General features: G+C 35.2%; 1 protein-coding gene across 2 annotated transcripts in view; it reads right to left on the bottom strand.

The window, feature by feature from the left end:
- ZBTB41 (zinc finger and BTB domain containing 41) overlaps nt 1–12,280 on the bottom strand; it is a 51,715-nt gene that overhangs the window by 19,485 nt on the left and 19,950 nt on the right. For both annotated transcript variants that reach the window (XM_045982424.1, XM_045982425.1), the window contains exons 7-9: nt 8,783–8,878; nt 7,306–7,412; nt 5,619–5,724 (exon numbers count right to left, since the gene is read on the bottom strand). In XM_045982424.1, the coding sequence (XP_045838380.1) occupies nt 5,619–5,724; nt 7,306–7,412; nt 8,783–8,878 (309 nt within the window). The remainder of the gene's footprint in view (nt 1–5,618; nt 5,725–7,305; nt 7,413–8,782; nt 8,879–12,280) is intronic.

The raw sequence follows: 12,280 nt of genomic DNA, 5'->3' as shown, positions 1-12,280 counted from the left end.
CAACCTTACCTCTGGCTCTTCCTCCTCCAGTTACATTCAATAAGCAAATCTATAAAAAGAGGCCTTAGACTTTAAACCACTTAATTTTAAGATTTAAATCACTTGACTCCTGTATTATTATTATTTGCTATTAAAAATATCAAAGGAAAAATTATAGGGACAGAAACAGACCAATTATGGGTTCAAGGAAGAAAAAAGGAGTTGAACAACGAGGTCTGGTGGAAATTTAGGGGTGATGGACTATTCTGTATCTTGACTGTAGTAATGGTTATATGACTACATGCATCTGTCAAACCTGCAGAACTATACACTACAAACAAGGAATTTCTCTGTATGTAGAGTATACCTTAAATTTAAAAAATAGATGCTGGGGCTGAATGAAGAGAAACTGCAGCAACTCAAAATGTGCCTCCATCAAAAAGGTGACATTGCTCCAACTGGTTCTCTTAATAAATAAGTAATAAATATTACAAACTTGAACTTAAATTTTATACTTAAATTTTAAAAGAACACAATATCAGACCTTTATTTTTATCACAGATTAATAGACATAAGAAACTACAAGGTACTCAAATCTACCTTATCAGGCAGTAAAGTGCAGTACCTAAGAATATGTGTTTGTGATTTAAACAATCCTAGACTCCAATTTCATTGTGAGGATTAAGACATTGTAAAATGATTAGCATTTAAGTGGTGGGTATTAGGAAACCTATCATCTCACCTTGGAAGTAATTCATATCTGATGAGCACATGCCAAACTAACTCAAACACAGGTTACTATAATGTTCTGTAAGACAGTTTGCTTTTAACTTATCTACTGAGTCTTACTGGAATGTTTAGCATATCGTTACAAATATTCAACAGCAATAGTACGCCTAAGGTTTCAAATGCCACTCATACTTTTCAAGCCATTCAACTTAACATTTACAAAGCGGCCACAAAAACTCCATGCAAGGTCCTGTCTTCCAGAAACTTACTTCTACTTGATGAAACATTTAAAAAGATAATCTAGATTTAGTGGCTTGGGAGTGTCACTGATGAACTTAGCAAAAGACTTGTAACTAGTATACTTGTTTTGTCTTATTCTGTTCATATCCACAGTAAGTACAAAAAGAGATACAAACAGGGGCACACATAGAAAGACACAGGGGTCTTTTTTGCCTTGCATAGGACATTTAGCAATGCCTGAAGACATTTTTGGTTTTCACAACTGGGGCTAGGTAGGTGCTACTGCCATCTGGTGGACAGAAGTCAGGAATACCAATAAATAAACCTAAAGTGCACTGGCCAGCTCCCCAACAAAGAATTAGTTGGCCCAAAATGTCTGAATTGCTGTGACTAAGAAATCTTGGTCTATACTATGAACAGAGTGACGTTTTAAACATACATAAGCTCAAAACACTTTAAGTGTCTCACAGTGAACATAGGATAAAGATAAAATCTACAAAGACCTCAATGGGTCAGGCCCTATGCATGTACCTCTTCTTTCTCATACGGATGCTGGAGTATAGACTTTCAGGATAGGAGTGATAAAAAGTTCCAAATGAAGTTGAGATGCCCATTGTGAAAAGGACTTAAAAAAAACGTGTGGCTCAGTTGGTGAAGTGTCTGCCTTCGAATCAAGTCATGATCTCTCGGTCCTGGGATCGAGCCCTGCATTGGGCTCCCTGCTTCTCCCTCTCCTGTGCCCTCCCCCAACCTGTGCACTCTCCCTCTTTCCCAAATAAATAAAATTATTTTTAAAAAATGTCTATTGAGTTGGAAATAAGGAACTTATGCTGACAGCAATTTAAGAGGTATAGTAAAGTCAGAGATCACATCACAACAGCTTGTTACACTAAATGGAAAGTGGAGAAGTAGATATGGATACTGAAATAGAGATACCATTTTTAAATGTTTAAAAGGGAAGAAGAAACATAGAAAATAATGGGTAGGAGGAGGGGTGCTAACCTTCATCACTCCATATTCTTTTCCTGGATAATGGGCTTTTATGTATTCATGGATAAATCTTTATCCACAGGTCAAACTTAACTCCTGAGATTCAGACTTAGATTTACCTATCACATTTTATGTTTGAGTTTCTATTAAGCATCTCAAAGTAAATGCACACCAAACAATTCATCATCTCCCTCTGTAAACTGAGTCCATCTTCTGTATTCTCTCAGTGGCTCATTTATCAACCATCCATTTGAAAAGAGGAATTCCTTGAGAACAGGAATTATCCATGACTACTCCCCTTCTCTCAAAAAATTAAGTATTTCTCAAATAAGCACCTTCTACTATTTATTACTAATGCTACTCCCTAGTTAGGCCCCCACTATCTTTTTCCAAAATTCTAACAACTTTCTAACTGGTTGATTTATTTCCCTCAATTTATCCACTATAAACCCAGCTTCCCTACACCAATAAGAGTGATCTACCCCAAAAGAAACCCAACTGTGTCACCCTCTTGTTTAAAATCTTCAATGGCTTTGTATCACATAGGAGTAAGTATTGGTTCCATTAAATGATATGCAAGGGTTCATATTCTAGATCCACCATTAGCCAGCCCTTGTAGAAAGTGGAACCTACAGGTTCTGGTTCCAAAATTATCTAAGCCAGCAGACAGACCCACAGGCTCCTGTAGCAATGAGGGAATTCCAAAATTCTTTCATAAGGTTTCCAAGATCAAAGTTATTTTCAAAATAATACTGTAACATTATTTGCCTTTCTCATTGTGGTGGCATTTACACTAATGGCATAAACAAAAAAAACATGGCAGGTAAAGGTACTGGTATCTGAGCTCTAAACAAGGCAGTGGAACCAAAGTGTACTAATGATCATCGTGCTCCTCACTGCCAGGCACTCACAAAAAGAAAAGAAAAATGTGCTAAAGGAGTTAAATTATTAATTTCACTAAGTTTCAACCTTTCAGACTGTGGCCTTTGTAATGTTCTCTGTCATGAAGGCACAAGGACACAAGAAGCACTTTTGCACACTGAAGTACATGAGTCTGAGGGATGAGCTGAAGGAACCACTTATGAAATACCATTTTGCTTGAAGGAATAAAAGACAAGCCATGGTTATAGACTTGAGTATTTGGCAGACACTTTCTTGAAAATTAAAAGAAGTAAACCTGTTACTTCAATATTGTCATCAATGATAAAGTTTGAGCTTTCGAGCTAGTATAAAGATTTTGGAGAACTTGTGGCTGCCCTTGTCACATTGACAGCTTCCCAGTACACCTTTTTGAGAGACTGGAGGCAACATTAACAAACATGATTTGTTGATCTGCTACTGGGAAATGTGCTAACATTTAGACAACCGGCATTAGACATAAATGTGCTAACATTTAGACAACTTACTGAACACGTATCTTCCAAATGACAAATGCATAGTACAACTTGTGCATAGGTTAAAAAATTCATTCAAGTAAAAGACCAAGAGACTGTAACAGAGTATGCAATTTCATTAATCTTGTTTCAGATTGCACCTTGCAACTACCTTGAAGAAACTAGCACTTAAACAGTTTTGGTGTAGTAGCAATTAGGTAATAGCCACAATTATCTAAAACTGCTATCATAATACTCTACCTTTTACCAACTATGTATAGAGAGGCTGGATTTTCTTCATTTACTTCAAATAAAATAATGCATGGCAGTAAATATAGTAATCCAACTGTCTTCTATTAAGCCATGAGACAGATTTACAAAAATGTAAAACATGCCACTTTTTTTTTTTTAAAGATTTATTTATTTGACAGAGAGAGATCACAAGTAAGCAGAGAAGCAGGCAGAGAGAGAGGAGGAAGCAGACTCCCTGCTGAGCAGAGAGCCCGATGTGGGGCTCGATCCCAGGACCCTGAGATCATGACTTGAGCTGAAGGCAGAGGCTTAACCCATTGAGCCACCCAGGTGCCCCAACATGCCACTCTTTTAATATTTTTAAATTTGTTTTCTAAAGTAGCTATTCATCACAAATTGCTTTTTATGTGAGCATGTGATGGGCATATTACTATTTTTAAGTGAATTAATAAATAAGTACTTAATTTTTTCTCAACTGAATTTCTAATACATTTACATAACTTAAATAATGTAATTTTTATATTGTAATTTATATAATAAGAGCTCCTGAGATACTGAACAATTTTTAAAAGTATAAAGGGGTTGAGAAAAAGTTATAGAATCTCAGGAGCAAGTGAGTCTGCAGTTCAGTCTATTTTCCACCCATTCATAAAATATGTGGAATTTCTTATTTTCTTTAAAAAAAAAAAAAAAAGAGATTTTATTTATTTATTTATTTGAGAGCGTGCACCTGATCTACAGGAGAAACAGAGGAAGAGGAACAAGCAGATTGCACTGAGCAAGGGACCTGACATTGGGTTTGATCCCATGATCCAGAGATCATGACCTGAGCCAAAATCAAGAGTTGGATGCTTAACTGACTGAGCCACCCAGGTGCCCCCTTATTTCTTTTTTGATATAGTATCATATGTATCTTTCTATCCTAGCACTTACTAGGATTCCTATTATCTCATGAATACAAGAATTCAAGACTACAATGAATACACTGATTCAATGAGTGAATCACTGAATAAACTCAGTGAAAGAAAATATAAACCAGTATATGGAAATATAAAAAACAGATACAAATCAGCACTTCCTACTCTTCTTCAAAATGGTCTATCACACACTACATTTAAAGATACTATTAAAGATATATACATGGTATATATCTTATACATAGTATAAGAAGCTCAGTATATTAACCTAAGCTTCTTGGCACCCTAGACCATTATTACTTATTTTATATAGTATTTTATATATAATTATTATATACATAATTATTATTACTATATTTTATATATAATTATTACTTAGCGTTTGTTCCAACATCTAATCCAAGAACATAGATTCTCTGAACATTTTACACTCAACAACTCATCTCAGTTAAACTTCAACTAAACTTTATTAAAAAGTTGGTGTTCAAAATAAAAAGACCAAAAAAACAGACTTTTAGAGAGTAAACTGATAGTTATCAGAGAGAGATGGGCAGGGGGAATAGGTGAAACAGGCTGAGGATTTACAAGTACATTTATCATGATGATCACTGAATAATGTATAGAATTGATGAAGCACTATATTGTGTATCTGAAACTAATATAATATTATATGTTAAGTATATTGGAATTAAAAAAAAAGTTTGTGTTTAGGACAGCACATGCCTCCTTCAAATAAAATACCATTTTAAATGCTCAATGTGGTTAAAAAGAAATTAAATTCTGACTAGAAAGTATCCCAATAATTGCTCTTATTAAGTATTAATATATAGGCAGCACACTTATATTTTTAGGTAAGAGCCACAGCAACCAAAGATAAATGAAATGCCCAAAGAATTTCAAGATTTTATATTATTAATCATTAACTTCAATGTCTACCACCTTTAGCCTTAAGTCAAATGAAAACAAGTAAAACAAAAATGTTTCATTCAGTTCCTTTAGGTCAGCAGAGAAGGAATAGAAGCCAGAAAAACAGAGCTAGTTAACTTACACCAACTAAACAAAATAAACTGAGGCAAGTTATAACTTTCCTCTAACCTACACTTATCTAATGTAGTAATCAAACTGCTTTTTCACTTACTTTTGCCACACCTTCTCTCCCAGGTGTACACTTTTGTAATGAACAGTGAGATGATCCCTACGACCAAAACATTTTCCACATTCTTCACATTGATGAGCCTTCTCACCTTAAAGACCCAAATATTTTGATTATAATATGCACTTCACTTTTACCTCCAGAAATATTATCAAACAGTAAGATAACATAGTGGGAAACATACCAGAAAAGTAAAGCCACCCTTTATTCGGGGCTATTTGCTTTATATTCCTTAATCAAATATCTTTCTTCAGTGAAATCTATGCTTATTTTCATGGATGTGAGCCCTTTTCCCTCACTTGGAAAAGAAACCACTTGGATTTTTGCTGTAGATTTCAAATCTTACCTTTCAACATAACACAGCAAAATAAATGAAATTACTTCAAACCTCAGTAGCTTTCTGGGAGTAGAGTAGGTCTAGATGTCAAAGACTTCAAATGAAAATATAGTGAATCAAGAAGAGGCTGTTTTACTGTTGATAAAAGGGACCTGAACATTTTCAGATCTTTGCTGTATTTTCAGGATTTCATTTATTTATTTGAGAGCGATAGTGAGCAAGAGAGCACAAGCAGGATGGAGGAGTAGGAGGAGAGAGAGAAGCAGACTCCCCATTGAACAGGGAGACCGACGAGGGGCTCGATCCCAGGACCATGGGATCACAACCTGAGCTGAACGTAGACACTTAACCAACTGAGCCACTCTGGCACCCCTCTTTGTACTTTATTTTTAAAGTATTTTTCATCTGTGGGGATTTCACACATTTATTTGTAATGAGCCAAAATACAAATATGAAGTAAAATTCTAGATGAGTCCCATTTCTCATCTCTATTCTTATATTCAGTTACAAAGGCTTGCCTTTAAAAACCACTGTCTCAACTTAATCCAGTATGCAATTAAAGCATGTGATCTCTAGAATTAGGAATTTAGAATTCTCCTCCTGAAAATGAAAATGTGCAATTTCAGTGAAAATGTCACCAGACTGTTAGCATCTCTTAAAAGTATTGATAACAATTGCACCCTGCAACCTCACTGAGATCATTTAAGAAAATAATTAAAATAATAAATAATAAAAATAATTTGCATACTTTATATTTAGGTTATGTTTATAATAATAATAATCACCTGTTCTACTGTGCTCATAGCTGTCTCCTTCCCCTTATTGTGCTCATATAGTTGACTCTCTAAGCACTTCCTGAACATCAATCCAAGAGGAAAATATTGAAAGAAAGCCCCAGAATATAAAAATTATAAATATGGTATAAAGATCTGAAATTGATCAGGATTATTAAGGTACTCTTTTCCAAAAATAGGGTGTTAAAAATTCCTATTACATAAACTTTAAAACAAAATTATAATCATTTCTCTTCAAATACGTTTTGCTACCCAATTATTGCAGACATCCATACAATATGTAAAATGCAAATTTTGAGAATTTGATTAAAACAAACATCAAAATATAGTCTGTAGTCATAACAGGTAACCAAATGATTAAAATTACAGTGAACAAAAACATGTCACAAAATTATGTTCCTTTCAGATATTTAAAAAAAAGTTTTCAGAATCAGCATTATCAGTGCCAAATTATTAAAATTATAGCCAACATAAACATGATGTAGTATGTCCTCTAGTAGATGCTTTTTCAAAGGATTTTGTAAACATCATTACAAAGTACCTGAATGTATTTTTTTGTGCTTTGTAAGATGGTCATGACGAATAAACGTTTTCCCACATTCATCACATTCGTATCTTTTATCATCGTGATGTACTCGTAAGTGAAGTCTATGAAGAAAAAAAAGTTGAAGACCATAAAAACTGGTGACACTAAAGGAAAAATCTTGATTAACTCTAAGTAAGGGAAACTGGGTTGTTTACTCACCCACCTTCATAAATTATTTGCTCCACTTCTATGACTTTCATCTTTCCCTACTCTCTTACTACCTAACTCCGGGGTTCCTACTCATCTCTTTCAAAAAAAGAAACACCTCAACATTTGCACATACACTATGTCTCCAAGACCTTCCTTCCTGACCTAGATCCTAAATCTACTTTACGGAACATACTAAATGTCTAGGGTCGCTATCTGACTGGTGGAGTTTCAGAGACAGCAAAAGTAGGAATGAGCCGGGAGGAATCAAATCAGACAAATGGGGTAAGTGACTTACACTCGTGATATAGCAAATAATTAAGAATTAACCCTTCTCTGTACAATTGATACCACTTACAAATCAACACGATAATTTAGTAAATTTTATAAGTAATCAACTTTCTGACAATTACATTTTGTTACTTTTTTCACACTAACCAAAGTGTAGTTCATTTTATAGTCACCCAAAGACAGATTATAAAAGGTTTAAATTATTAAAATTCAATTAACTTGAATTATTTTTAGCACCATAATCCTCCACCTATATATATCCCAGTGAAATGAATAGCTTTCCCATTCAAGTTGCCAAAACAGATATTGATTCCATAACAAAAGCCAGTAAATGACTGAACTACATCTAAAAAGGTGACATTCAGTTTAAAATTTTTTTAAAAAGAGGTAAAAGAGGTAAATAATAAGTGAAAGTGCAAACATTAAAGCCTTAAAATTAAAAGCCCCAAGAGCATTAGTAAACATGTAAAAAGTACATATGTTTCACAGAAGGTAGTCACTTATAATTTATTCAGGAAAAAGCCAAATTTTCATAAACTGGAAATGTGGTCAGGTATTCAGCTATTAAAAACAGTTAAACAGGTTACAACTAATACACAGAAGACTTTCTAACATTTAGAGTCCTAGAGTTTTCAATTTTGCCATATTTCATACTGAAATATTTTCAGATGATCGAGTAATAAAAAATCATTAGATATGATGAGGTTAGAATATCAGAGTTTTAATGAGCTTTGATTCAAATAAAAGTAATGCAATAAACATTTAAATGACAGTTACTTGGACAGTAAAGCATTTAGCAAACTTGGTGATGAAATATTTAATATTTTGCATTATAGAATAAAGACTATTAAAAGTTGTAATGTTGGGGAAAGTCTGTAAATAAAGTTTACTATAAGTGCTAAGAAATGTTTTAATTCAACAAACTAATGCAATGATAAAACGGAATTAAAATAATTTTTCTTACCTAATATAGGGGAAAAGTGGCTTGACTTACCTGTATGAACTTCCATGACGGAAACTTTGCCCACAGATACTACAAAGATGAGGTTTTTCTCCACTGTGGATTCTCAAATGTTCTTTCAAAGTAGTCCTGTGTTAAAAAAATATACATTTATCTAAAGACTTCTATCATCAATATTTATATTAAGGAGGTTTTCAGGGGTGCCTGGGTGGCTCAGTCGGTTAAGCATCGGACTCCTGATTTCAGCTCAGGTCATGACCTCAGGGTTGTGAGATCAAGCCCTGCATAGGGCTCCATGCTGAGTGTGGAGCTTCCTTAAGATTCTCTCTCTCTCCCTCTTTCTCTGTCCCTATCCCTGCTTGCATTCTCTCTCTCTCAGGCACGATTTTCAGAAAGCTTACTAGAAAGGCATTCAAGCTAACAGATCTTATGACAATTTTCCCTTTCTCCTACAGTATTTTTGCTTTTTATTGGGTTAGTCTCACCAGTGCATAATCATGCCTGTTTTGTCTCTTTCCTTTAAAAACACATACACATACACAAAATTAACTTTGGCTTCCTTTGCCATCAACTTAAGCAGCTATTAAGAAGTACAACAAAAGGGGGTGCCTAGGTGGCTCAGTGGGTTAAGCCTCTGTCTTCAGCTCAGGTTGTGATCCCAGGGTCCTGGCATCGAGCTCTGCATCGGGCTCTCTGCTCTGCAAGGAGCCTGCTTCCCCCCCTCTCTCTGTCTGCCTCTCTGCCTACTTGTGATCTCTCTGTCAAATAAATAAATAAAATCATTTAAAAAAAGTATAATAAAAAATGCTCAATTGTACTACTGTGTTAGGCAAAGCTGATGTGAATTTTAGCAGAGAGAATTTAATAATATATAAACAATCCAGTTTATCAGTACCATTCCTTTCAAATATGTGCTCAGTAATCTGTGAAAAGAATGTTTTAGGACAAAGAAAGCTTTACAGGTCCTTGTAACTTCCAGATGCCAATGTGAAAAAGGAAAACCATATAAAGAATACAATTACTGTCATTCCTAAATCCTCCAGCCCTACTAACCTGGGATGGACTTGTTAAAATAAAAAACAGAGATTAGCCTTGAAAATTCCCCAAGTAGACAAAACCAGTTTAGTCCCACAAACAAAGCCTAATGTAGCTTATTTTGCAAGGATAACTTGCGCTGGGTCATTTGTTTATGCCTCTGAAAACCATAGGCAAAACCTAAACCCTTTCCCAAGGCTGATTGAGGTAACCATTAACCAATCCCCTATCACTTAAGAAAATTCTAATGACACAACCAACCACTGTAAAGAATAATCAGTCACTGTTTTCTCATTGTGTAAGCTGCATATAACAACATACCTGAGTCTCATTCTGTGTTTTGGTTTGAGTGTTCCTAGTTTGCAAACTCTCTTTTTATAGATGCACAATCAGCTTTTACTAATTACTACTTTGGTGATGCATTGGTTTTACTTCTGTTACTTCTGAACCGGGTATTGTACAACCATTGCTGCTCCAAACACACAGCTAGCATTTCCTATAGTTCTAACACTCAGAAATTTCCTACATATGTAAAGTGCTGAGTAAGGACAGCAAAGTTATTTTGGGAGGAAAGACAGTAAAAGGCAATGTGTCTGACTTCTGCAGGCTTTTTACTGTTTCTACTACTTGGTATTTATTTTAATCCCACATCTACTGAGTATTAAGGCTGAACCTGAAATGAAGGCAGATCTATGCCAGTAGATGGTGCTCTTCTACAAGGCCCATCAACACTTGACAGGTGCATCTGCAGGCATATTCTGCTTCGTAGAAATTATCCCTAGAACTATTCCAGACCTCTACCTATTAGGTAATTAAAAGTGAAAAGATAGATTGTTTTAGTTTTGGGTTTGTTTTTTGTTTTTAACGAAAGACTTTTAAGAAAAAAGAATGTATCATGCATAAAATGAACTATATCCATCTGTAAGTTTTCATGTAAATATAGCATACTGATTTTCCTATTTTACCATCATATCAATTTGATATTTTAAGATCGTGGCACTTCTAATGCTTTAAAATTATGGAACTTTTATATAATGAAGGCTATAAAATGTATATATATATTTTAAAGAATTCTATCATTATACTTCAATGCAGGATGAGACCTAGAACATTGTTATACCTTAGAATGCCTCTACATGTTCCTCCTTGATTTCTCAGAGATAACCATTTATGTTAACCATTCCCTTTCTTCTTTGTTTTACTACCTAGCAGTATATATACATGACGTATTTTTGAAAAATAGTAGCAAGCACGAATCTAACAATATTGCTACTAATTAGCTAAAGAGCCTATAGGAATAGTATAAACAGGGTCTCCGTATCAAAGTCTGGCTGTAGCTTGCCTGAGCATTGGCAAGAGTCCTTTCCAACAAGGAAGCAGGTAAGGTCAAAAATGAATACTGGAAAAGAGGGTACATCACAATTAGAGCATCTGACAATCTAGAGTGGATCAGGCACTAGAAGTCTGACAGAAATAGAGCCAACGTAAATAGGCTGCTGTATATATTTTGCTTCTAAACTTACTATGAACTACCTCTAATTCTCAGAGACAGGTCAAAAAAGAACATTTCTGTGAAATGAAACAAGTACGGTTAAATCAAGTAGCAAGGAATAAAATCAATAGTAGGAACCTCACTAGCATGCACGTACTATACAGTGGCAGAGTAGAGATAACAATTTGAATCAGGAGAAGGAAATGGGGAACTGCTATTCATTGGGTATTTTCAGTTGCGCAAGATGGGCAAATTCTAGAAGCCTGCTGTACAACATTGTGCCATAACACAATAATAATACTGTATTAGTAACTTAATACTATAACTTAATAACAATACTGTATTGTACACTTAAACATTTGTTAAGAGGGTAGACCTCATGTCAAATGTTCTTCAGAAAATAAAAAACAAATTTTGGGATCAGACCTACTCTCGCATTTTGCCCCCTATTTCAAAGAGGAAACATGCCAGCAGGGATCTTGGCAATGACAACTTCAATCTGTCCCATGGCATTACTACTACTAGCGTGGACTGACTACCCATTGTTACACATGTTGCACATCTGACAACTTGGAAACTTCATGCACCATCCTCCTATGAATTCCCTTTGCCTCTTTCCAGGATTAGAATTTCTATCTCCTGTAGCCCTTGTCTTCCTCTTCATCAGTTTATATTCTCATTCTGGTGACTGAGAATTCAGCTGCTTCATGAGAAAGAATACATCAAAGGCCAACTTTATGATGTCACAAAAAATGTCTTAATAATCCTCAGACCTGATTGTCAGTTTGACTAAGAACAAAATTCTAGCTGGAAAAAGCTTCTTTAAGAATCTTCAAAGTCGAGGGGTGCCTGGGTGGCTCATGGGTTAAAGCCTCTGCCTTGCTCAGGTCATGATCTCAGGGTCCTGGGATCGAGCCCCACATCGGGCTCTCTGCTCAGCAGGGAGCCTGTTCCCCATCCCCCACCCTCTCTCCCCCTGCCTCTCTGCCTACTTGTGATCTCTG

Source organism: Meles meles, chromosome 17 (genome assembly GCF_922984935.1).
Source record: "Meles meles chromosome 17, mMelMel3.1 paternal haplotype, whole genome shotgun sequence".
Lineage (NCBI taxonomy): Eukaryota > Metazoa > Chordata > Mammalia > Carnivora > Mustelidae > Meles > Meles meles.
Note: the sequence above shows the minus strand (reverse complement) of the source record. Positions and strands in the feature narration are given on the sequence as shown.